Source organism: Chrysemys picta, chromosome 13, assembly GCF_011386835.1.
Source record: "Chrysemys picta bellii isolate R12L10 chromosome 13, ASM1138683v2, whole genome shotgun sequence".
In the NCBI taxonomy this organism is placed as follows: domain Eukaryota; kingdom Metazoa; phylum Chordata; order Testudines; family Emydidae; genus Chrysemys; species Chrysemys picta.
The window spans coordinates 6,098,644-6,121,694 of record NC_088803.1 but is presented as its reverse complement, the minus strand read 5'-3'; the positions used below and the strand labels follow the sequence as shown (position 1 = coordinate 6,121,694).

The 23,051-nt window shown below is 62.6% G+C and overlaps 1 protein-coding gene across 1 annotated transcript; it reads left to right on the top strand.

Moving 5' to 3' along the window:
- The first annotated feature begins 11 nt into the window (after positions 1-11).
- LOC112060484 (Fc receptor-like protein 5) lies at positions 12-21,091 on the top strand. Its single transcript, XM_065565369.1, has 15 exons — positions 12-240; positions 5,534-5,600; positions 7,003-7,326; positions 7,919-8,215; positions 9,148-9,435; positions 9,895-10,191; positions 12,878-13,174; positions 14,998-15,573; positions 16,698-17,024; positions 17,353-17,454; positions 18,089-18,107; positions 18,437-18,484; positions 19,325-19,353; positions 19,734-19,909; positions 20,524-21,091. The coding sequence occupies exons 3-15, from the start codon at positions 7,227-7,229 to the stop codon at positions 20,608-20,610; spliced, it is 2,643 nt and encodes an 880-aa protein (XP_065421441.1). The 5' UTR covers positions 12-240; positions 5,534-5,600; positions 7,003-7,226; the 3' UTR covers positions 20,611-21,091.
- The last annotated feature ends 1,960 nt before the right edge of the window (positions 21,092-23,051 follow it).

Genomic DNA, 23,051 nt, shown 5'->3' with positions numbered 1-23,051 from the left:
CTGGGAGCCCCGAGGCTGGGCCGTGGTCGGCCTGGCTCTGAGTCCGTAGCGCTTGATGCCTCGGTGCTGGGGCGGGGGTGGCTGTGTCCCTCGGACAGCACTTCCTCTCGCTGCACCGAGAGCGGCCCCAGGGCCCTGGCTGCTGTCAGCAGAGAGGCTGAGCCGGGCGCAGGGGATGCAGCTCCCAGCCTCGGCTACTTCAACCCAGTATGGAGCTAACTGGCCTTCTCCCTGTGCTGGGTGAGTGACACCCCTCCTCCCCCCCCAACCCGGCTTCAGCCTTGGTTCCCTTCTGCCGTTCTCCCTTGGTACCTGCCTCTTTCCCTCTTCCCCTCTGCCCCCCTCCTTCCACCCCTGCCTCATTCCCTCTTCCCCTCTCCCCCCCTCCTTCAGCCCCTGCCTCTTTCCCTCTTCCCCTCTGCCCCCCTCCTTCCACCCCTGCCTCATTCCCCCTTCCCCTCTGTCCCCCTCCTTCCACCCCTGCCTCATTCCCTCTTCCCCTCTCCCCCCCCTCCTTCCACCCCTGCCTCATTCCCTCTTCCCCTCTCCCCCCCTCCTTCAGCCCCTGCCCCATTCCCCCTTCCCCTCTCCCCCCCTCCTTCGGCCCCTGCCTCAGTCCCCCCTTCCCCTCTGCCCCTGTCCTTCAGCCCCTGCCTCAGTCCCCCCTTCCCCTCTGTCCCCTCCTTTAGCCCCTGCCTCATTCCCCCTTCCCCTCTGCCCCCCTCCTTCAGCTCCTGCCTCAGTCCCCCCTTCCCCTCTGCCCCCCTCCTTCCACCCCTGCCTCATTCCCCCTTCCCCGCTGCCCCTGTCCTTCTGCCCCTGCCTTGGTCCCCCCTTCCCCTCTGCCCCCCTCCTTCGGCCCCTTCCTCAGTCCCCCCTTCCCCTCTGCCCCTGTCCTTCAGCCCCTGCCTCATTCCCCCTTCCCCTCTCCCCCCCTCCTTCAGCCCCTGCCTCAGTCCCCCCTTCCCCTCTGCCCCTGTCCTTCAGCCCCTGCCTCATTCCCCCTTCCCCTCTGTCCCCCTCCTTCCACCCCTGCCTCATTCCCTCTTCCCCTCTCCCCCCCTCCTTCCACCCCTGCCTCAGTCCCCCCTTCCCCTCTGCCCCCTCCTTCAGCCCCTGCCCTCATTCCCCCTTCCCCTCTGCCCTCCTCCTTCAGCCCCTGCCTCATTCCCCCTTCCCCTCTGCCCTCCTCCTTCAGCCCCTGCCTCAGTCCCCCCTTCCCCTCTGCCCTCCTCCTTCAGCCCCTGCCTCAGTCCCCCTTCCCCTCTGCCCCTGTCCTTCAGCCCCTGCCTCATTCCCCCTTCCCCTCTGCCCTCCTCCTTCTGCCCCTGCCTCATTCCCCCTTCCCCTCTGCCCCCCTCCTTCAGCTCCTGCCTCAGTCCCCCCTTCCCCTCTGCCCCCCTCCTTCCACCCCTGCCTCATTCCCCCTTCCCCGCTGCCCCTGTCCTTCTGCCCCTGCCTTGGTCCCCCCTTCCCCTCTGCCCCCCTCCTTCGGCCCCTGCCTCAGTCCCCCCTTCCCCTCTGCCCCTGTCCTTCAGCCCCTGCCTCATTCCCCCTTCCCCTCTCCCCCCCTCCTTCAGCCCCTGCCTCAGTCCCCCCTTCCCCTCTGCCCCTGTCCTTCAGCCCCTGCCTCATTCCCCCTTCCCCTCTGTCCCCCTCCTTCCACCCCTGCCTCATTCCCTCTTCCCCTCTCCCCCCCTCCTTCCACCCCTGCCTCAGTCCCCCCTTCCCCTCTGCCCCCTCCTTCAGCCCCTGCCTCATTCCCCCTTCCCCTCTGCCCTCCTCCTTCAGCCCCTGCCTCATTCCCCCTTCCCCTCTGCCCTCCTCCTTCAGCCCCTGCCTCAGTCCCCCCTTCCCCTCTGCCCTCCTCCTTCAGCCCCTGCCTCAGTCCCCCCTTCCCCTCTGCCCCTGTCCTTCAGCCCCTGCCTCATTCCCCCTTCCCCTCTGCCCTCCTCCTTCTGCCCCTGCCTCATTCCCCCTTCCACGTTGCCCCTGTCCTTCTGCCCCTGCCTTGGTCCCCCTTCCCCTCTGCCCTCCTCCTTCTGCCCCTGCCTTGGTCCCCCTTCCCTTCTGCCCCCCCTCCTTCAGCCCCTGCCTCAGTCCCCCCTTCCCCTCTGCCCCTGTCCTTCAGCCCCTGCCTCAGTCTCCCCTTCCCCTCTGCCCCCCTTCAGCCCCTGCCTCATTCCCCCTTCCCCTCTGCCCCCCTCCTTCTGCCCCTGCCTCATTCCCCCTTCCCCTCTGTCCCCCTCCTTCAGCCCCTGCCTCATTCCCCCTTCAGCCCCTGCCTCCTTCTCCCTTCCCCTCTGAGCCCCTCCTTCAGCCCCTGCCTGATTCACTCTCTGCTCTTTTTTTCACTTTACATTTTGCTTTTTGTCTTTTTCCTCTGTCACCCACTTTCATTCTCTCTCCCCATCTCTTGCTCACACTCCTCACCCTCCCCCCACCCCGGCCCGTTCACTCTTGTCTCCCTCTTCCTTCCGCTCAGTTTCCATCCCCCAAACCAGCCCACAGGTCGGGTGAGGGCTGTGAAATGACTCCGTTTCCTGCAGGTCTTCATGTCTTGAGCATGGCTGATAAGACGCTGTGGCTTGGCTGGACCGGATTGTGTCTGCGAAACAATAAATAAATCCCACGCGACCTCTGCACACCTCCTCTGTCCTGTGTCATTCCCTCTGTGTCGGTTCTTTCTCTCTGCGTCACCCTCTGCCCCCCTGCTTCAGCCTCTGTCTCATCCCCTCTGTGTCTGTTCTTTCTCTCCTAGTCCCTTTTGTTACCAGCTTTGCCCGTTACTTTGGGGTATGCTCATTTATTAGGGTTACTCTTCTGGGGGGGTCTGTACTTCTATTAATATGCTGCTTGTGTCACGTGTTCTCATACAGAGCTCCACTTCTCCCTGCTGCAAGTCCCCTCCCAATGGAGCGATCCTGCAGGACCCAGGTTCCCCAGGGCTGGGCTCTTCCAGCCCCAGAATCAGACAAACACACACACACACACACACAAACACACACACACTAACAGAGCGTCTGAGTGGACCGGGTTAATCAGCACTCCCAAGCTGACCCCTCATATCCCCCTGGATTCAGCAGACTGGGTCGAGCAGCATTTCCAAGCTGCCACCCTCACACGTCCGAGGTTCAGCACGTCCCTATCCCCACTCACGTTACAGTTGTTCTGGCAGTAACCCACTTGGTGAGCAAACCCCACAGGAGTTTTGGGCGCTGCCGGGATCTTTAGCGTAGGTACGAGGAGCGTTGCTACAGAGCGAATGAGGAAACCAAAAAAACCCACCCACGAGGGGGAGGGAGAGACAGAAGGAGAGAGAAGCCACCAGCTTAATCATGAGAATTGTTTATTGCCAGGTAATAACCATAGGGGAGCCAGACAAATAAAACAGTGATAATATTAAATCGAACTTAAACTTGATTATAAAAGTCAGGTTTAGAAAACGATAACTGGTCACAGAGTGAGGGTCAGAAGGCTTTACCTAGAGAGAGAGAGAGCTGGGTTCTCACCACTCCATGAAGCTTGAATCAATCGGGGATCCCAGATGATGATAGTAGCTGGGGGTCCGGAGTGCTGGAGACAGGCAGAGCCCCCAGCACGATCCGTCAGGGGAAGATGAAGTCCCAATGGAACTGATGCAGGTTTTGGATCCAGGCATCAGAGCACTTACTTGAGCGTGGGAAGGGGTTTTGTAGGGAAACAACCATAGTTCAAGGGAGACACTAGATTTGTTTATGTGTAAACAAGGGAGATACCAAAGTAGTTTTGTTCAGCCTAGACATGGGAACTGATCATTCCTGGCTGTGGGCAGTGCTCCTTGGAGTGTTACCTAGCAGCTCTGTGTTCTGGGGGAACCGGGGCGCAGTACCCAGCCTGTCTGACTCACGAAAGACCGCCCCCCCGCCTAACTGCATAACTTCACAATGCAGTTAGGGAGCTTCACTATTTTGTCTGATAACTACTGGGCTGGGTGTGTGCACCGAGTTCATTAGCATCTGGAGCAGAGATCCCCCATCATGCACTGCTTCCCTGCTTTGCTGGTCCCTAGGGTGACCAGAGAGCAAGTGTGAAAAATTGGGACGGGGGTGGGGGGGTAATAGGAGCCTATATAAGAAAAAAAACCAAAAATCGGGACTGTCCCTATAAAATCGGGACATCTGGTCACCCTACTGGTCCCAGAGCTCCCTGCGGTTCTTGCCTTGGAATCTCTGGTCTCCATTCTGTAGCTAATGGAGATGCCTCCTTGTCCCATCTCCAAGGCAGGGGCCAGGGGAGTTTCCTTAATCCTGTCACCCTTATGCCAGGGGTTTAGGTGTGTCTAACACGGCCTTTCCATTGCTTGTTGTCAGTCTTTCTTCTGATGCAGATTTGGTTCAAGCAGAGGCGGGGGGGCGGTCTTTCGTGAGTCAGACAGGCTGGGTACTGCGCCCCGGTTCCCCCAGAACACAGAGCTGCTAGGTAACACTCTCTGCTCCCCTCCTTCAGCCCCTGTTTGATTCCCTCTGTGTCTGTTCTTTCCCTCCGAGTCACCCTCTGCCCCCCGTCTTGCATCTCCCTGCCTCATTCCCTCCTTCACCTCTGCCATCCTCCTTCGGCCCCTGTCTCATTCCCTCTCTCCCTCCATCAGCTCTCTGCACCTCGGACGCCTGGGTTCCTCAGAGTTTCACTGTTTTCAGCATGTTCAGTTCCATACAGGCAGACTCTCATACCCGCCTGGGTCCCCTTACCTGGGGCTTTTCCCTGCTCCCCAAAGGCAGCAGCCCCTTTCTCAAGCTCGTGGGGGTTGGCGCCCCCTTCGGGCTCTAGTTCTGCCATTGGTTATTCTCCACTGGGTGAGACCCAGCCTCAGTTTCCCCATTGCCCTGCAGCACTGTGTGCGCTGCTGTGCAGGGAGCTGCAGCACAGATCGTAAGTGTGTTGTTTGATGGGGACTTTCCTAGAGCAACAGGCCCCATCAGGCCAGGCGCTGCCCAGACCCCGGCCGAGATCAGGGCCCCCCTTGTGCCGAGCTCTGCACAGACATGGATCAGGGCTCCCCCGCCCCTGTGCATACACACAGTGAAACGGATAAGAATCGTGTCAGTTTCACCCAGCAGGTCTGGGGGCCCTGCCATGGGCCAGGCTCTTCCCCCAGAGCTCCCAGGCTCCAGGGCCAGCTGGTTCCCCGGCAGGGAGCGGGAAGGCCTGGCCTAGGAGACCGGGATCCCCTGCAGCCTGCCAGGAGCCCGGCCTGCAACCCACTGACAGGCTGTCGAACCTGAAACATTCCCAGGCCCAGCTCTAGTGGGACCAGAGCCCAAGTGTCCTGACAGCCAGCCCCGGCCCCATCCACTGACCATCGTCCGTGTCCAGCCCCCGCCCCATTCACTGAATCAATCTTTCTTTCTTTCTTTCCCCTCCTCCCCATAACACAGTGGGATGGACTGTAAATCCAGTATCCAGAGTCATTTGCCCCACACCCCTCGCTCCTGCCCCCCATCACCCGTCCCACCCCAGAGCTCTCACCCCACTCTTGTCTCCTCTCTTACAGCCTGGCTGCAGATCCTCCCCCGGCTGGTGTCGTCCGAGGGGGACCGAGGGACCCAGTTCATCCCCTGGTCTGTGCACGGGGGTCTGTGGGTGTCGTTGTTGGAAGGGGGGACTGGCTGGCTTGGGGGGGGGGGGGGGGGGGGAACGGGGCCTTTCCCCTTTAGGGGACACCAGCTTCAATATGACCCCATGGGGGGAACTGGCTGACTGGGAGGTGCCATCTCTTGCCCTTTCCCCCATTTCTCGTGTCTCTCTTGAGCTGTCTGTTCTGACCACAGCCCCTGAGTCGGCTCCTTCTCTGGGACTCCCAGGACATGGGGTGGGGTGGGGGTGGAAAGTGGGGAGGGGGGCTGGGGCCCTCCCAGCAGAGCCAGGGCCCGGGATGAGCAGACTCTCTCCTGGCCATGCTGGGCAGACAGACAGACCCTGAGGGTCTCTCCAGCCCCCAACCAGTGAACAGCTGGGACCCTCGTCCTGGGGAACCGTGCCAGGACTGCAGGCTGTGGGCTGTGGCACTAAGTGGGTGCCAGGCTGTCACCATTGGACCTGGCACCACCCGCAGGCCGTGAGTTCAAGGCCCATCCGGGAGGAAGGATCCCCTGGGAGCAGGGTCGGGGGTCAGGGCGGAGAGCTCGGACGCTGGGTGGAGATCCGGGGTGACCCTGCCAGCTCGGCTTGGGGTGTCTGCCTTGGATCTAAGCTCCGCCCACATCCCCTCTGTGCCCATAGATCTAACCCCACATCCCACCCCCCGCACCCACCCACAGACTCCAGACTCCTCTGTGGCCTGAGGAAACCTTACAGCCAACTCTGTCCCCGGTACCGCGCTGGATCCTCTGTCACCCTGACGTGCTCGGCCCCCCTGCAGACCGGGCGGCTGGATTCTGGTTCTTCCATGGTATAACATCCATGTGCGCTCTAGGGGCCGCCCCCCAGGCCTCCTGCAGCTACCAGATCCCCCGGCTCGGCCTGGAGCACGCCGGCACCTACACCTGTTAGTACTGGGTAGAGCAGGACGGCCAAGAGAGCCCATCCCCCGAGAGCCGCCCTGTATCCATCACAGTGACCGGTGATGCCCCATTCTCCTGGCATGTGGGGCAAGGGTGCTGGGAGGTCTCTGCTGGGGTATCTCATGCCCACAAGCACCACCTGGTGCCCCTAGATAAATGGGGGGGCTCCAGATGACAGAGACCCCCCAAAACCCACCAATACCCTCCCTTCCGCTCCAGGCCCCACTGACAGCAGGCAGCTCTCCAGCCCCCAGCCCCACCAGGGTCCCCCCAGTGGCAGCAGGAGGTACTGCATCCCCCAGATGTAGCGGGATATGTCGAGGTGGTGAGGGATGATCTGTTCTGTGGGTTACCTCCCGTGTGCTGTTTCATAGGCTGGGGGAGAGCAGCGGGCAGGGAAATGTGGCTAGTTTTTATCACTGTTTTCAGGATCTCACCAGCCCCTTTTTCCCTCCCGCAGCTGTCTCCCCCTCTGCCTCTGTTCCAGGCCCCCTGCCGCCCCCCACACTCTCTCTGGGCTCCCCGGACCCTGTGTATTACCAGGGGGAGCGTGTTAACCTCAGCTGCTCAGCCCCCAGGGGCGAGGCAGTGACGAGATACAGATTCTACAGGGGAAGAGGGGACCAGACCCCAGAGGAGCTCCCATCTCCCAGCGGGGCAGCCTGGCTGGAGCTCAGGCCAGAGATGGGGAATCAGGGGCCCTACACCTGCCAGTACTGGAGAAAGGAGTCTGGGCAGGAGATCCCATCCACCGAGAGTAACAAGGTCTATATAACCGTGCAGGGTGAGTGCCCTCTGGCCGGGTATAAAAAGGGCTGTTTGTTACCTCGCCCAGGGGAGATGGGCTGGTGGGGCCGATCCAAGGGGAGGGAAGAGAGGGGGCCACACATGGCTCAGAAAGGCTGATCTGGATCATGGTGGGGTCCAGTGATTGTTCTAGCAGGTACCTCATGCGAGTCTTAGATCTGGGCCCCACAGCCTGGGCCCCACAGCCTGCCCCAATGATGCCCAGGTTCTGAGGTCTCCCCCACAAGTCACTTCTGAGCAACATTCAGCTCCCACCAGCTATTGCTCTCCGCCAGCCCCCCAGTGCTGCATCCTGCTGCCCCCCAGCATGGCTGGTGCTCAGAGCCCAGTGGGATGCTGCCCCCCAAGTGCAGCGACTGAGTGCTGGTGTCGGGGGTGCATGGGGGGAGGGTGTGAAGGGGGTTATGGGATGGTTGCTTGGAGACACAGGGGTGAGGGGCCAGACTCACTGTGGGAGAGGGCAGCTCCCCCAGTGGGGGGGGGGGCATTGGCTGTTCAGTGAGGTATTTCTCACTCTAAACTCTCCCTCATTCCCCCTCCCCCTGTGATCTCCTCGCTCCCTATCCCAGCCCCCCCGGTGGCCCCCACGCTCTCCCTGCACCCCCCACACCCGCTCTATCTCCCAGGGGAGCGTGTGACCCTCAGGTGCTCGGCTCCAGGGAGCGACAGGCTGCAGGGATACACGTTCTACGGGGAACAGGAGAGGCTGATCCATGACGAGGTCCCTGCCCCGGCTGGGGGCGCTGGGCTGGAGATCGTGGCCGAGATGGGGAAAGTCGGGGTGTATACCTGTGCGTACTGGATCCCGCGATCCGGGCGACATATCCTGTCAGAGAGAAGCCGGCCAGTGTCCCTATCAGTGCAAGGTGAGGCCTCTTTCCCTGGGGGGATGCAATGGGATATGGGGGGTATCCTCTCCCCTGGGGTCTCTCCCCACCTCCCTAGCCCTGGATCCCCCCATTTCCTGCAAACTCACCCCCAACCCCACCCATCCGCCTGGTTCCCTCTGCCCCCCACATGCATGGAAAGTCATCCCCCTCGCCCCAGGCCAGCAGGCGGTCCAGCCCCCTGCAGTGCTGAACACACACACACACACCCCAGCAGGAGCCACTTTCTCTGCTGGACCCTCTTTGTGCTCCCTGTCCTAGCGGGAGTGCTGCCTAGTGGTTAGAGCCCCAGGCTGGGGCTTGGCACACCTGGGATCTGCTCCACACTTGGCTGCATCACGTCCCCCCCATGGAATCAGGTGTGACGAACTGGGACTGTTCTTGCTGGGGTGTGTGAGTGCTGACAGGGGAGTATGGCTAGGATGGTCTGCATCGGGGGATGGGAGTCTGCCCGAAGGCGCATACCTGAGCGTGTAACATGAGAACCCAGGGAGGGGTTGGAGGCCAGGTGACACCTTGGCCCGGGAAACTGAACAAAGGCTGTGGGAGGGGTCGCTGAAGGCAGGGTGCTGGAAGCGGGCTGGAGAGATGGCTGGGAGGCAGAGATGGCTCTGACCCCCCCAAAGGGGGGTGGGCTGGGATGCCCTGGGACCCCAAGCTGGACCTAACTGAGGGGGGCCCTGTTGTCTGTGCCTGCAAGACCTGTCTTGGACTGTATTCCTGTCATCCAAATAAACCTTCTGCTTTACTGGCTGGCTGAGAGTCATGGTGAATCGCAGGAAGCCGGGGGTGCAGGGCCCTGAGTCCCCCAATACTCCGTGACAACAGGACAATGCCCCGATCTCCCGGGTACAGCGCTGAGAGCTCTGTGGTGGACACTGAGGGTGAGGGATTGTTCCTCTCTCTTTCAGACCCCCCAGAAGCTCCATCCCTCTCCCTGAGCCCCCCACACCTCGTGTACCTCCCCGGGGAGTCTGTCACGCTCACATGTTCCCCTCCACGGGGGACACCAGTGGCTGCCGGATTCCAGTTCTCCAGGAACGGGGGATGGAGGATCACATCCAGGAGCAGCAATGCCCACGCCCTGAACATCACAGGGCCGGAGGACTCCAGGTCGTACACCTGTGTGTACTGGATACGCCCATCCGGGCGGAAGATCCAGTCCCCAGACAGCCGCCCCGTCTCCATCAAGGTCACAGGTGAGCTCCACGTGCCCCCTCCAACTCCTGGGACATGCATTATGGGGAGATCCCCTCTCCAGCAGGATGCCAGTTCCTACAGCTCCTGGGGGGGATATTGACCCCCATACAGCCCCCTGGGAAGCCCCAGTGATCCGAAACTGAGCTGGGTTGGGGGATGTTGTCCCCATTGGGGTCTCTGGGGCCTGTGCCACCCTGTGGGGCATTTCACAGGCTGGGGTAGGAGCTCTGGGCCAGGAGTCACAGATCAAAAGCCAGAACCCCCCCCCCCAATCTGCACAGGGAGGTCCCCAATCTAGTCTCTGGGGGACTAGAGCAGATCCCCTCAGAAACCCACCTGGCTGGATTGAAATATGGCCAGGGATGGAGAAGCCCCCGCACCCCTCGGTCAATCCCCGCCCCTAAAATCCTGCACCTTGGTTCCACCCTGAACTCGTCCCCCTTCGACCTCTCTTCCAGCCCCCCCGCAGGCCCCCACGCTCTCGCTGGACCCCCCGCACGCCATGTATCTCTCAGGGGAATGGCTCAACTTCAGCTGCTCGGCTCCCGGGGCCCAGGAAGTGACAGGCTACAGATTCTACAAGCGACGGCCGGAGCAGAGCTCTGTGGAGCTGCCATCGCCCCGGGGGGGACCTCGGCTGGAGATCCTGGCTGCGGTGGGTGATGAAGGACCATACACCTGCCAGTACTGGAGCAGGTGGTCCGGACGAGAGCTCCCCTCGGGGCTCAGCCAGCCCATCATCATACGTGTGACGGGTGAGGCTCTCCCGCTGGGTGCCATCGGGGAGAGCGGGTGGTACCCAGGGGCTGCAGGGTTGCCCCTCATGAGCTCTCCATCCGTCCTTCCAGCAGGCTGCGGCTCATCCCCAAAATCAGTGGTGGGGCTGTAGCACCAGAGACACCCCTCCACCGAGCCACAGCCCTTTCTTCTCCTTCTACCCCACTGTAAAAGGGTGGGCACCCATCTCTCACGAGCCCCCGCTGTGGTTGGGTGTGTCTGGGCCCTTTCAGTTCTGGTAACCCCGGTCGGTGGTTCTCAGGAGGTTTTTTCAGTGATTCAGCTCTCTGGCCGAGTCACGCACACGGTCTGCACCAGAACAGACCCCTTCCGGGGTACACCATCCACCAGGGACTGTCTCAGGACCCCTCTGGTGGTGTCTCTCTAGCCCTCCCTGGGCTCAGTCTTTAAGTAGACCCATCCCTGCTATGGGGCTGTATCCCCAGGACTTCCTCCCTGGAGATAGTGTCTTCCTGCAGCCCTTCCAGGCTCATTCCCCACTCAGTCCGCAGGCAGCCAGGAGCTCCTTTCCCTCCCTCCCTCCCTCTGTCACTTGCTCTCCCCCACCCTCACTCACTTTCACCAGGCTGGGGTGGGGGTTAGGGTCCGGGGGGGTGAGGACTCTGGCTTGGGGTGTGGGCTCTGGGGTGGGGCCAGGGATGAGGGGTTTGGGGTGCAGGAGGGGGATCAGGGCTGGGGCAGGGGCTTGGGGTGCAGGAGGGGGGTGAGGACTCTGGCTGGGGATGGGGGCTCTGGGATAGGGCCAGGGATGAGGGGTTTGGGGTGCAGGAGGACACTGAGGGCTGGGGCAGGGGGTTGGGGTGCGGGAGGGGGTGAGGACTCTGGCTGGGGGTGTGGGCTCTGGGGTGGGGCCAGGGATGAGGGGTTTGGGGTGCAGGAGGGGGATCAGGGCTGGGGTTTGGGGTGAGGTACAGGGTTTGGGATCCTGGCAACGCTTATCGCAGCTCCCAGTTAGTGGCCACCAGGTCCCTGCAGCCCCTAGGCATATGGGCGGCCAGGGAGGCTCCACGCGATGCCGCACGCCCACAGGCACCACCCCCACAGCTCCCATTGGTCGTGGTTCCCGGCCAATGGGAGCTGCAGAGCCAGCATTTGGGGCAGTGGTCGCGTGGATCCTCCCTGGCTGCCCATGTCCCTGGGGCCACAAGGACCTGGCAGACGCTTCCAGGAGCCGCGCAGAACCAGGGCAGGTAGGGAGCCTGCCTTAGCCCCGGGCCTCCACTGCGCCACCAACCGGACTTTTAAGAGCCTGGTCGGCAGTGCCGGGGTCCCTTTTCAACCGGGCTTTCCGGCCAAAAACCAGACACCCGGCAACCCTGGCTCCTTCATTGCTCCCCCGGTCCCTGCCAGCAAACTCCTCGGTCCTGCTGCTCTCCCACCCAGTCAGCAGCCCTCTCTTCTCCCGCTCCCAGCAGCAACTACCTGCTGCTCTCTCCTGCCGCTCCTTTTATACGGCCCCCCTGGCCCTGCTTGGCCGTCCCTGGAGCCCCTCTGATTGGTTCCTTCCTCGCAACCACTCTAGGCCCCTTGGAGGACCTCTCCACTGCTCCTTTCCCGGGATGAGTGTGGCGGAGCCCTGAGACCTCAGCAGGGGACCTTTGTGCTTAGTCCACCCCCACCCTCCTCCTATGTGGGAACAAAACTCTGGACGCCCGTCACAAGTGGGGAGTGATAGAAACAGGGGAAATTTCACCCCCAAGCCCGAGGTCCTGCCCGTGGGGACTAACCACAAGAATTGCTGCTCTGAGCCGGGGCCCATGTGCTGGGAATGAGGGAGGAGGAGAGAGACCTGGGGGTGTCGGTCGATGCAGGAGGAAGCGGGGCCGCGGCCAGGAGAAAGGCCGACGTCACCCTGGGCTGGCGCAGGTCTCCTGGGGAGAGGGCGGGTTTAATGCCCGTGGAGAAGGCGCTGGGCAGAGCTCAGCTGGAAGCCGGGCGCGATCCTGGGCAGCCCCGTCCCCGGAGGAGGAACCCCGGCTGGAGCAGGACCGATGGGACGCCTGGGGGAAGGGGATCCGGTCCCAACAAGGGATCCTAGTCCAGTCTGAATGCAGGCCTCGCCCTGCTGCCATAGCCCTGATCCCCAGGCCAGCTGCAGTCTCCCCCTCCCACCCCTCAGACCACCCTGGCCGTGACATCGCAGCTCCCCCAGAGTGCCATGAGACCTCCACACCTCCCCCTCTGACCCCAGCACTCCCCAGCCTCCCCCAGCTGCTCTGTGACGGACCCAGAGCCAGAGAGCAGGGGCGCTGGTGTAATGTGGTGCCCACGGGTGGGGGCCGGGCAGTGGGGCTCGACCCTGGGGTCTGAATCCACCGGCTCTCACAGCCTGACCCATGGCAGGTGGTGCTGATCATAGGGGCGCACCCAGCTCTGCATGTGGCCTGGCACGGCTGGGGGGACGAGGGCTGCCTTGTGAGGGGGGGCTCTCACTGGCGATCTAACCGGGTGCTGCCCCATGACACCAGCTCTGGTGCTGGCCCCCCCGGGGATCTGGGCTGCAGGGGGTAAATGGGGGGGTTGGGGGCACAGACTCATTGGGGGGCAGGACCCGTCTCCGGGCTCACTGGTGAATGAGCTGGGGGGTCTCATCTGAGCTGTCTCTTTCCCTCTCCCCTGCCCCATTCTCTCCATCTACTCCAGAGCCGCCCCCTGCCCCTCGGCTCACTCTGGCTCCCCCGCACCCCGTGTACGGCACAGGGGAGCAGGTGACCCTCAGGTGCTTGGCTCCCCGGGGCGACGGGGTGGTCAGGTACAGATTCTACAGGCAACGAAGGGGGCTGATCGCTGACGGGGTCCCTGAGCCGACTGGGGGCGCCCGGCTGGAGCTCAGGACTGAGACGGGGACGGCCGGGCTGTACGTCTGTGTGTACTGGATACTGCGCGCCGGGCGAGAGGTGCCATCCAGGGAGAGCCAGCCTGTCTCCATGTCTGTGACAGGTGAATTCAGTCTGGTCTGACACCACATCCTATGCCCCTGCACCCCGTCCCTCTGCACTCCATCCCCCTATCCCCCACACCCCAACTCCTGTCACCCTGCACCCCATGGCCCCTGCACACCTGTGTCCCTGCACCCTGTCCCCTGGCTCCGCTGCACATCGTCCCCCTGTGCCCCATATCCCATACCCCTGCACCCTGTCCCCCATCTGCCCTGCACCCCATCCCCCTGTGCCCCCACACCCCAACTCCAGTCACCCCTGCACCCCATGGCCCCTGCACACCTGTGTCCCTGCACCCTGTCCCCTGGCTCTGCTGCACGTCGTCCCCCTGTGCCCCATATCCCATACCCCTGCACCCTATCCCCCATCTCCCCTGCACCCCATCCCTCTGTGCCCCCACACCCCAAATCCAGTCACCCCTGAACCCCAGCACCCCATCCCCCAGCATCCCTGCACCTGTCACCCTGTGCCCCCTGCGTCCCTGCACCCCATCCCCCTGCACCCCTACACCCTGTCCCCCATCTCCCCTACACCCCATCCCCCTGCACCCCATACCCCAACTCCAGTCACCCCTGCACCCCGGCACCCCATCCCCCAGCATCCCTGCACCTGTCACCCTGTGCCACTGCGTCCCTGCACCTCATCCCCCTGCACCCCTACACACTGAACCCCAGAGAGGCTGGGGGTTACTAGGGTTACAATATTTCCACAATCAAAAAAAGAGGACACTGGGGGGGGGGAAGCCCCGCTCTAGCCCTGCCCCATCCACTCCCTCCCACTTCCCACCCCCTGACTGCCCCCCTCAGAATCCCCAACTGCCCCCCTGCTCCTTGTCCCCTGACTGCCCCCTCCTGGGACCCCTGCCACTAACTGCCCCCTAGGACCTCACCCCCTATCTAAGCCTCCCTGCTTCTTGTCCCCTGACTGCCCCCTCCTGAGAACCCCTCACCCTAACTGCCCCCCTAGGACTTTAACTGTCCCCTGACTGCCCCGACCCTTATCCACACCCCCACCCCATATTCACGCCCCTGCCCCCAGACAGACCCCCGGGACTCCCATGCCCTATCCAACCGCTCCCCGCCCCCTGACAGGACCCCCAGAACTCCCGACCCATCCAATCCCCTCTGCTCCCTGCCTGCCTCGACCCCTCTCCACACCCCCGCCCCGACAACCCCCCAGAACCCCTGACCCATCCAATCCCCCCCACTCTCTGTCCCTTGACTGCCCCCTCCAGGAACCCCCTGCCCCTTCTCCAGCTCCCTGGCCCCCTTACCCTGCCGCGCGGAGCCCGACCCGTGGCTGCGCTCCCCAGCGCAACACACAACCCGGTCCCTGCCCCCGCACAGTGCTGCCGGAGCGGGGCGCTGGGCAGCAGGGGAGGGGGAGCAGGGGAGGAGGAGGAGGAGCTGCCGAGGCCGATGCGAAGGGCCCGGCTGGCCGGCGATCTGAGACTGCAGGGAGGGACGGGAGGGGAGTAGCTCTACATTGGCCGGGCTGGACTCCGGCAGCTGATCTGAAGCGGTGGGGGAAGGGCTCTGGCTGCCGGAGCCCCATGCGAGCGGCTGAATTTCCTGCAGCCCTGCCGCACTCTGCATGGGGGGAGATCCCGGACATTTGTAGCTATTTACAAATTCCCCCCGACGCTATTTTTAACCCAAAAACCCGGACATATCCGGGAAAATCCGGACGAATGGTAACCCTACCCTGGACCGGCCTCCGGCAGGAGCTAGGGGGGCAAAGACCTGCTGTCCTCAGCTCCCCCCGGGGCTGCTCAGAGACCCCCTGAGGCAGGAGGCCGAGATTGAGACACGTTTCTCTCCCCAGATCCCCCTGCGAAGCCCTTGGTGTCCCTGTCTCCGGACTATCCGGCCTATGTGGCTGGAGACAAAGTGGAGATTAACTGCTCGGCTCCCCCCGGTGCCTCCCCGGTGCAGTACGGGTTTTACCAGAACAGGACACCCCTAGGATCCCCGCCAGGAAACGCTTCATCTTGGCAGACGGATCTTCAAGCAAACACCAGAAACACCACCCGGTCCTTCGCCTGCACCTACATGGAGCTGATCCAGGGGAGGGAAGTGCCCTCCTATGCCAGCGACCCCGTCTCCATCTCCGTGTTCCCGGCGCTGGCCGCCCCATCCCTGCTGCTCATCCCGCCCCACCCGCTCTACGTGACGGGCGAGACGGTGACGGCCGAGTGCGTCGTCCCCGCTAAGCCCTACGTCCCCCGGGCCCACTGGGTGCTGAGAGACAGGGAGGCACGTCCAGAACCGCCGGAGCCCCGGTTCCCTCTGAACGTCACCCACAGCGACAGCGGGACCTACCAGTGTGGGTACAGCACAGAGCTCCACGGACGCCACCTCCGCTCACCCCCCAGCGAGACGGTGCCACTGAGCGTGACTGGTACGGACACCCACAGCCCCCGTTCTACATTATAGACAGCCCTCCCCCGCCCCCTGCTGCCTTAGTGCCCATTATACAGTACAGCCGCCCCTTCCCCACCACCACCCTCTCCTGTCCCTAGTGCCCATGTCACGGACTCACAGATCGTGCCCACTCTTGGCCCCATGCAGTCCGTGGGGCGGGCCCCGTCCAGTGAGACAGCCCTTCTCGGGGGTCCACTCTCTCTCGGGGTCAGGCCCCTCCACCTTCTGGAGCCGCACCTCTCTGAGCCTTAGCATGTCTGTCTCTCGCCGTGGGCCCCCTCAGGGAGTCCACTCGTTCTGGACCCCCGGGGTCTCCACCCCGTGAAGGGGTTGATGCCCCCCCCCGCCCCCGCCCTGTTCTCTAGACCGGAGCGACTCTCAGCCAGCGTAAAACAGGAGGGTTTATTGAGCGTTGAACACAGCACAGGAAACTCTCCGGGCCTCAGGCCTGGCCTCCTTCAGCCCGGCACATCCCAGTCTCCCTGCATTCAGGCGGGCTCTGCCTGCTCCCCCTCTCCAGCCCAGAGCCCCCTGCTTCCCAGCTGGGCATCTGATGTCACCGGCCCCAGGCCCCACCTCTGTCCATTGTCTTCTGTCCAGGTAAAACAGGGTCACCTCGGCCTCCTCTCCCCATTTCTGTCCTCTGGCCCCTCTGGCTGGAACCGGCTGGTCAGGTCACCGGGGTCCTCTCTTTGCAGCCCTTTGTCCTCCCACTGGCCAGAACCGGCTGCGACTCCTGAGCTGGGTCTCCGGGTCATCAGGTCACCAGTCACTGGGGTGTCCTTCCTCCAGGCCATTGGCTGGGGTCCCAAGTTCCCTCTCTGGTCCTCTGTAACCACAAACTCCCTCTCCCCTCACCTCGTTAAACCAGTAACACCCAGGGACACTGAGTCCCACCCCCTCCACATGCAAACCATTGGAAAACAAGGAAAAAACAAAAAAATACCCCACTTCATCACAGCCCATTATACAGTATAGCTGCCCCTTCACCACCCCCACCCTCTGCTGCCCCTAGTGCCCATTATACAGTATTGCCGCCCCTTCCCCACACTCAGCACTGTGGTTTCTCTGTTGACCTCTGCCCTGTCCTGCTCCCCACAGATCCCCCTCCCCAGCCACAGCTGAGTGTGGATCCCCCGTCCGGAGTGGTGAGCGAAGGGCTCCCCCTGCTCATCACCTGCACGGCCCCCGGGGACACCAGTGAGAGGAGGTGTCACTTCTACAAGGATGGAGCTGAGATCACCTCTGGGGACACAGGGTCTGAGATCAGCACCATGGAGCCCGGCACCAGCTTTATGAACTCTGTACTCAGCATACTGCGAGCCAGTCCCAGCAACACCGGGCAATTCAGCTGCGGGTACGAGGTGAACATGAGCGGCAGGTGGATCCCATCCCCCAGGAGCCAGGCTGTGAACGTCACCGTGACAGGTGAGCCTGTAATCGCACCCCGCAATAACCCCAGCACCCCAACACCTGCTACCCCGGGGGAGACCCTGGAGCCAAGACACAGCACATGTTCGGGGGGGGGGCGAGAACAACACATGGCCCCGAGGGTGCAGTACCTGAGCCTGACACCAGCTGGCAGCATTTCATCATGGGCAGTACCAAGAGCATCTGGCAGGCAAAACATCCCTCCTTAACGGGGAGGTCCCAGATTGTGCCCTGCCCTGGATGGGGTCTGGCGCAGTTAGTGGGTCCCCAGACGCTGCCCCCCCCCCTTGTTCCTGGCTGTTAACTCATCCCCTCCTTTTACCAGCCTGGTCTCTGCCCGTCCCCCTGGTGGCTGGGTGCGGTGGGGCTGCCACGGCTCTGGCGCTGCTGCTGCTGCTTATCTGCCTCTGCAGGAAGAAGACGGCAGGTGCGTGAGGCGTAGGATGGGGATGGGACCCAGGCGTCCGGGACGGCAGCACAGGGCATTCACCCCTAGGGGGCACCGCAGCTCTCAGTGCCTGTGGGGGATGGGACCCAGGCATGCGGGACAGGAGTGTTCACACCTAGGGGGTGCCTTCAGCGCTCTCAGCTCCCACAAGGGGTGACATGGGATAGCAAGAGCTAGTTGCAAAGGACTGTGGGTAACTGGCTAGAGCAGGACCGCCATGCAAGGGATCATGGGTAGCTGGGTACCACAGGACTCTGGTGCAAAGGACTGTGGGTAACTTGGCACAGCAGACTCCTGATACAAAGGATTGTGAGTGATTTGGCTTTGAGGGGGAGGGAATACAAATATGGGGCTGAGACCCAGCCAACTTCGGGTGGGGGGCAGGATGGGGGATGGGACCCAGGCATCCAAGAAGCAGCACAGTCGCCTCACCCCTGGGGGAGCCGTTCAGCTCCCAGATCTGGGGGTGGAGAAACTGGGAGGAGGGAAGGGACCCAGGCGTCCAGGATGGCAGAGTGCTCCCCCTTAGGGGGCACCACAGCTGGGGAGAGACGGGGACGAGAGACTCTGTGGAATCTCACTTTAATTCAACCTTTTTCCCTTCCTTCCCCAGCTACCCGCCGGCTCTCCACGTAAGTTCCTCTGGGTCCTCAGGCCTCTCCGTGGGGTCGGGAGCCATTTGTCCCTGGAAGGGCAAATCTGTTCCAACAGGTCCCTCGATCCCCTGGGGATAGAACCCAGGAGTCCTGGCTCCCGACCTGCCCCCCTCCCCCATACCAGTAGGGCAAAATTCTCTGATTCCCCCCATTCTCTCCTCCTGCACCTCGCAGCCCCTTTGTGGTCAAATTGGGAATTGCAGCCACCATCCCCTAGGCCCAGCTAATCCCAGCAGTGCCCCCCCACTTCCCTCACCAGGCCGAGCCCCATATTGACCCCCCCTACTCCCACAATTCCCTTCCAGGTCCTACTGGAAGAGCCGGGAGCTGCGCCGGTCGCAGATAGCGAGACGGTATGTAAGGGGGCGGGGTCTGGTCTCCATGGCCCCACCCCCCAGGGGACTGGCTCTAGGGTCACCCCCTCCCCCCAGCCTGGCTCGCTCACACCCTCTAGGGGCAACACCAGCACATAGCGGGTCACACAGCCTGGATGGGGGCTGGGCATTGAGCTCAAGTGATAGGGGCTCCGGTCCGTGGATCCAGGTGGTCGGGGGGGGTCAATCTATGGGGGGAACGTGGCCTGTAGAAAATAAAGGGGGGATTTCTGTGGCTGGGACACTGTGAATGATAAGGGCAGCTGGGGCCCAGGTGGGGCATTAGATGGCTACATACACCCAGGGGCTGATCTCAGTGGGGACACCGGGGGAGCAGGGATTGTTTGGAAGGGCGAAGACCAGGGTGGATCTCAGGGGAAGATGGGGGGCAGGGAGACCAGGCTGGGGCAGAAGAGAGATCAAATAGTGCACAGGACAGGAGGAAGGTTTGGGGGGAATCGGAGGGAGGGTAAGGAAAAGAGAACGAAGGAGGGAACTGGAGTGTGACCGAAGGGAGCGAGCGAAGGGAATGGGGCGAAGACAGGAGAAATCGATGGAGGAAAGGGAATAAAGAGAGAAAAAGGAGGAGAGGAGGAAAAGGGGGAGGGAGGAAAGAGAGAGAATGAAGGAGACGGAGGAGGACAAAGAGGATGAACCAGTAGGAAAGGAGGAGAAAAGAGAAAGTGGCGACCCAGAATCCTTTGCAGCAGTGTGGGGCATTAGGGGTTGTATGGGCTGACCTGTTCCCCACCCCCATAAAGGACAGGGGCCCCCAGCAGCCTCCCGCCCCACCACTGACCCTCCCTTCTGCCTTCGCAGGTCGACTGACATCTCTGGGGTCAATATGTGTGAGTATTGTCCCACCCCCACTGAGGGCAGCCCCCACACACCTCCAGGCCTGATGCCAGGGCTTTGAGTGCCCGTCCCAGCACCGCTGGCCTCCCCTTTAAGAGAGGGATTTCTTACTGCGGCACCCTGGCTTCAGTGGGTTACCATGTTACCACCTAGTGGTGAAATGTGAGAACTGCACCCGGAGGGGGGAACATGGTGTCACATCCATAGGAAGACCCCAGGGTAAGGTGGGGGCCAAGTCAGCTGGGCCAAGGGACCGATACGGGGAGGGGGGAGAGACAGGGCCAAGGGGCCAAGCCGTGGGGCAGAGATGGGGCCAAGGGGCCAATATAGGGGTGGGCAGGGGGGAGCTCACTCTGACCCCTCCCGTGGTTAGGTCTCCAGCAGATGACCGAGGGGGGCTGGCCCCAGGCAGCGTCCCAGGACTGGGGGCTGCTCCCCAAGCTCCCCGCAGAGGGGCCCAGGCCTGGGCGAGCAGCCGGGGGGGCAGCACCCCCTAAGAGCCAGAATAAGGAAGACGACGCAGACTCCGGGGCTGAGTTTGAATTCCCGGTAAGTCCCCCTGGCCCACCCCCTGGAACCCCTCTCCCCAGCCCCCCACTCCCTGTCCCATGGCACCCCTTGCCCAGCCCCTCTCCAGCACCCCTCTCCTCAGCCCTGCTCTCTGTCCCACAGCACCCCCTGCCCCATGGCACACCCCTGCTCAGTGCCCCACACCCAACCTGCTCCCCACCACATGGTACCCCCTGCCCAGACCCTGCCCCACAGCACCCCCCTGCCCAGCTCCCCACACCCAAACCACTCCCCACCCCACAGCACCCCTGCCCAGGCCCCACCCCACAGCAATCCCTGCCCTGCCCCTCTCCCTGCCCCATGGTGTTCCCTGACCAGCCCCCAACCCCTACCTCTCTCCCTGCCCCACGATGCCCCCTAACCAGTCCCCACCCCCACTCCACAGCACTCCCTGCTCAGCCTCCCACCCTGTCCCACTCCCTGTCCCACAGCACCCTCTGCCCAGTGCGCTACCCCGCTCCCTGCCCCACAGCACCCTCTGCCCCACTCCCTACCCATGGTGCCCCCTGCCCAGCCCCCCAGCCCTGCCTCAACCCCACCCCACAGCGCCTCCTGGCTGCTATGACAGATCCATCTTTTCTGCACCCTTCCAGGACATCGATCCAACGTACGCGCAAGTCACGTTCTCCTGCTCCACCTTCCGCCAGGGCCAGGGGCTGTCGGACACCTGTGACCTGTGACCACGGCACCCCCCAGCCCCAACCTCTGCCACTGGGGGTCGCTCTCCAGCAACCTTCCTTCTGCACCCCCACCGGCCGCAAGGGGCCTAGGGGTTACAGCGGCTGGGAGCCAGGACTCCTGGGTTCTATCCCCGACTTGGAGAGTGGAGTCTAGTGGTTAAAGCAGGGTGGGGGAGGGGCCAGGACTCCTGGGTTCTATTCCTAGCTCGGGGAGTGGGGTCTAGAGGTTGGGTGGGAGAACGTCTGAACTGTTGGGGTCTCTTCATCCACCAAAGGGCACAAATTGGGTTGTTAGCCCCCCACACACACACCTTTCCTGGGGGAGCAAGGGGCTGGTCACACTCCCGGGGCCCCTTGTAACTGAGGAAGGAGCCCGGCGATGCAACGATGGTCCGGCAGCAGACTAACCGGTACCGGCTACACCGCCAGCTGCCCCTCGGAGCCGGCCTGGGGGGCCACCAATAAAAGTGTCTTCACAGTTTGATCTGGTTCCTTCTGCGGCTCAATGAAGGATGTGGGGCGCAGCGCGTGGGGCGCACCCAGCCTGTCCCGGCCCTGGGGGATAGAGCCACCTGCTTCCACTCCAGAGAGCAGGGGGTGGGGGCTGGGAGCCAGGACGCCTGGGTTTGTATCCCTAGATCTGGGAGGGGAGTGGGGTCTAGTGGTTAGAGAGGCAGGGGGTGTGAGGTCTGGGAGCCAGGACGCCTGGGTTTGTATCCCTAGATCTGGGAGGGGAGTGGGGTCTAGTGGTTAAAGGTGGGGTCTGGGAGCCAGGACTCTCATGTTCCATCCCCAGCTGTGCCTCAGTTTCTCCCCCTACAGCACAAGGGGGAGCTGTGGGGTCTAACACATCACTGGTACCCGTGGCCCCTCTTCCTGCTCTGGTACCCACCTCTCTCCCCGCCCTGCCCTGGCGGACCTTGGAGTTTGCCTCCCCCTCTTCCCCCCCCCGGGCTGTGTGTCACCCTCCCCACTCCCCGCCTCTGAGCTGTGGAGTCCAGAGTCCAGGCTGGCTGGTAGCGGACGGACCAAGGGACGGGGGAGCCTAACGCCGGACAGACACCCTGACCCCCAGGACAAGGACCCCCACAACCACGCTAACACCATGGACTATGTCAGCGCCCTGGCCCCCGCCTCCCTGCTGCAGTGAGTGGGCTCAGACCCCCCAAACTGGGGTCCAAGGGGGGGCCTCAGGCTGGGTTGCAGGACTGGGGATGTCACCACCCCCATGGAGGGCCCCTGCCCCACGACATGGGGTGTCAAGTCCCCCTATCCCTAGGAATGGGCCATTCCACCCTGACGCCCCCACTTCAGTGACTTGGTGTGTCCCCTCCTGACCCCTCTGTGACGAAGTGGGACTGTTCTTAATGTTTCCTCTGAATACTGTGTGGGTGCCTCAGTTTCCCCTATGCAGTTCTTAAGGCTCTAGGTGGTGGGGAAAGACCAGTGTGCACAAATCACTGACACTCTGTCTCCCTGGCAACAAATGGCCAGGGCCCCTTCCCCCCCTGCAAGGAAATAGCTAAAGGTGAACAAAGGGATCAGGTGACCTCCTGGCCCAGGAAAGAGATAAAGCCGGGAGAAGGAGGGGCTGGAGGGGGTTTGAGAGTTGGAGCTACCTGGGGACTAGGAGTGAGGGCAGACGTGGGTGTCTGGCTCTCTGAACCCCATAATGGACCCGGTCGAGGGGTCCCGTTCGCCGCTGTACCTACAAGCTCTGTTTTAGACCATGTTCCTGTCATCTAATAAACCTCTGTTTTACGCTGGCTGAGAGTCACGTCTGACTGCGAAGTGGGGGGTGCAGAACCCTTTGGCTTCCCCAGGACCCCGCCGCGGCGGACTCGCTGTGGGAAGCGCACGGAGGGGCATCTGCTGAATGCTCCCAGGAGAGACCCAGGAGGTGAAGCCGTGGTGAGCTTCTGGCCCTGAAGATGGTCTGCTCCGAGGGAGAGGAGGCTCCCCAAAGTCCTGACTGGCTTTGTGGGGAGCAGTTCCAGAGCATCGCCCGGGGACTCTGTGACACCCTCCTCCACAGAAGAAGCCCCCCGCAGCAAGGGAATGGTTTCTCCTCCCTCCCTGGGGGTGGGCTCTCCCCTCCTGCCCCCCCTCAAGGAGAATGGTTTTGTTAGGTCCAAGGAAAATGGAGTATAGAACAGGTTGTTTGGCCAGCTTAGCCAAAGTTCGGCTAACTGTAGTTGCTGGGCCATTCCTGTCTCTCTGTGAAACATGAGGACATGCTTGCTTGGGCTTCAAAGAATGAGATAAAGGGGGGGGCCGTATTCTTGTACCAAATGTACTAGGAACGGTTTGTTTGGACATATGGAGACTTGCAGTCTCCACTCCCTGTTTTTGTTCTTAACTCCCTCCTTTCTCCTAGTCTCTGGTGCATGACAACAAAGCTCATAAGAAGTTGCTGAGGCATCACAAATTGTTTGTAGTGT

What these genes read in the sequence shown, in the direction of transcription:
- LOC112060484 (XM_065565369.1), top strand. Translation starts at nt 7,227, where the DNA reads ATGGGGAATCAGGGGCCCTACACCTGCCAGTACTGGAGAAAGGAGTCT. An exon ending in AGTGTCCCTATCAGTGCAAG is followed by an intron (nt 8,216 to 9,147) that starts GTGAGGCCTCTT and finishes TCTCTCTTTCAG; the next exon opens with ACCCCCCAGAAGCTCCATCC. An exon ending in CATCTCTGGGGTCAATATGT is followed by an intron (nt 19,354 to 19,733) that starts GTGAGTATTGTC and finishes TCCCGTGGTTAG; the next exon opens with GTCTCCAGCAGATGACCGAG.